Source organism: Pteropus vampyrus, unplaced genomic scaffold (genome assembly GCF_000151845.1).
Source record: "Pteropus vampyrus isolate Shadow unplaced genomic scaffold, Pvam_2.0 Scaffold211, whole genome shotgun sequence".
Classification (NCBI taxonomy): domain Eukaryota; kingdom Metazoa; phylum Chordata; class Mammalia; order Chiroptera; family Pteropodidae; genus Pteropus; species Pteropus vampyrus.
This window is the reverse complement of record NW_011888992.1, coordinates 1,003,644-1,006,046: the sequence shown is the minus strand read 5'-3', so window position 1 is coordinate 1,006,046 and position 2,403 is coordinate 1,003,644. Positions and strand designations below refer to the sequence as shown.

Below are 2,403 nucleotides of genomic sequence, written 5' to 3'. Positions count from 1 at the left end.
CTTCCCAGGGGTGGGGACGCACGTGGTCATCTCCCCACTGCCAGGCAGAGGTAGCCAGGAAACCAGGTCAGTAGAAAGCCGACTAGACCTCCCCACACCCTGGGAAAAAGGCGTCCGGATCTGCCAGCTGCTCTCACTCTTCCCAGGGACGGGCCTCCGGGTGCCCAACCTGACACTGTGCCAACCGGTACGATGGCTCCGCGGAGGCCCAGGGTGGGAGCATAGCCGTCCCCGATGCTCGCTGCCCCCAGGGCCCCCAGGCGATGTGTGACACACCCTCCAGGGTCTTCTTGCCCCCCGAGGGTAGATCCCACTTTAGGGTTTGCATTGATGGCAGAAGCCGAAGTCTCGCCCGCAGCGGGGCCTCACCTCTGGTGCACGAGGTAGGTGACGACGGAGGTGAGGAGGCACAGCAGCATGACGGCGGTGCAGGCGTACACCACGGGGTGCAGGAGCTCCCCTGGGTGCTGGGGCAGGGGGAGGACGGTCTTCAGATCCTGCAGGGAACACAGAGGAGCCCGTGTGGGGCGTGGCCGAGCCTGCACACCCGTTCGGGCCCCGCCCCGCCCTGCACGTTGCCGGTGTGTGTTCTGATTGGGGGAGACCGGCCGGTCCCAGCGGAGCAGATACTTCCCACGGCCAGAGGGCCTGCCCCACGGCTTACATGGGACACTGCCCCAGTGGGGTGCTCTCCTACTGGGGGATGGGGCAGCCCCGCCCCACGGCTCTCCCTCGTAACCAGGCTCCACCAGTTACTGCCGTGACAGCACAGAGGCCTCTGCATAGGAGTCCCTGAGGCCAGGAGGGTGCCTCACGGTGTGAAAGACGGGACCTGGCCAATAATCGAGGCCATGAGTAGCGCCCTGGTTTAGAATAAGGAGATGACCATATATCGCCAAGGAAGAGGGGCCATGACACTGCAGGCTGGAGACCATGGTGGCCCCAGGCTTTGGTCCTGACTCCGCAGACTGGGAATTCTGCAGGGCAGGTGCGGATGTGCCCGGAACAGCAGGCTCCCCCTTCTGGACCAGGTGGGCTTCGGGAGCCCGAGGTCCCACTGAATCATGAGCTCAGGAGAAAGACAGCCAGGCGATGCCAGCCTCCAGGTGATGGGGACGGCACGGCTACAGTGTGATCGCAGGATGCCCAGAGGTCCTGCCTGCTCCGGCTGATCAGGAAGGCCTCGGGGGCCCGCGTCCCGCGTCCTGCAGGCCTGGCCCCGGCTGACTGAGGAAGCCGTCCGGGTCTCACACCCACATCCGAGTGAGGGCTGGCGGTCAGCAGCCGGACCCTCTGCCCTGCAACGAGGACCCTTCGCCTGTGCGAGGACAGGCATATGTGACAAGGGACAGAATTGCCTGCTGGAGAAAAGAGACGAGAGCGAGGGGCTGAGCTGCAGAGTGACAGGGCACCGCCGCCCCGGGCCTTTGCCCGAAGCCCTCGTGCACCCTGACTCAGCACCCTGACTTCGGGGTCACCTGCTGTCGAGCGATGGCAGGAAGGGGACCCTGGTGGCCCCGAGAGTTCTAAGGTTAGCCTACATTCGCCACGCTTCCTGCCAAATGCGAATCGTTGCAAAAGTCGAGGAAAAGCCACTTTTCTCGGTTGACTCCTGATGCTGAACTGTCTTCTCCGCCGTTTCTTCCGTGAGTTGGTTGCTGGCAGGCGGGGGCTGCCCGGGAGCCAGCGATGTCCCCAGGCGATTCTTTCCACGGGAGTCCACGGTTCTTCCCGCCTGTGACATCAACCCGGGGCCTAAAGCAGCCTGGCTCTCTCCACACGCAGCCCAGGCCCCCAGCCCCATGGTCTTCGCCACGGAGCCAGCGATGTCCCCAGGCGATTCTTTCCACGGTTCTTCCCCCCTGTGACATCAACCCGGGCCTAAAGCAGCCTGGCTCTCTCCACACGCAGCCCAGGCCCCCAGCCCCATGGTCTTCGCCACGGCGGCAGCGTCCACCCTGCGTCCAGCTCTGGCCCTGCTTCTGTCAGGACCAGCGACCTCATCCTCCTGCTGAATGGCCCGGGGTGGGGGTCCACCCCTCTGGGGACCCGTGTCCCTTCACAGACTCTCTCGGGGGCGCTGTCAGTGTGGTGTGAACTGCGGGGACTGGCACTGCCCCCCAAAGCCCCCCCTTCATGCCGTGTCAGACCCCTGAGTCCCGGTGAGTTGGGCACCGAGCAGGCCGGCCGTGGTGAGGCCGTGCCGCAGCCACGCCCTGTCACCCGCGGTCCGGCGCCCAGGACCCGTCAGAGCTTACGTCCAAACACGTCTTACCCGTCGGTTTCTATCCACATACACGAGCCCCCTTTGTGTAAAGCGAAACAGGAACTCGAAAAAAGCCCGCCGTGGGCGAGCATCTGAGAGCGTGGTTCCAGACAGGCGTTTCCCAGGGTGCCGCCGGG

At 64.9% G+C, this 2,403-nt stretch overlaps 1 protein-coding gene across 1 annotated transcript in view; it reads right to left on the bottom strand.

Annotated features, from left to right (window-relative positions):
• Window positions 1-2,403, bottom strand: part of ADGRA1 (adhesion G protein-coupled receptor A1) — a 54,306-nt gene that overhangs the window by 13,719 nt on the left and 38,184 nt on the right. The window contains exon 6 of the mRNA XM_011372606.1: window positions 370-497. Coding sequence (XP_011370908.1) covers window positions 370-497 — 128 coding nt within the window. The remainder of the gene's footprint in view (window positions 1-369; window positions 498-2,403) is intronic.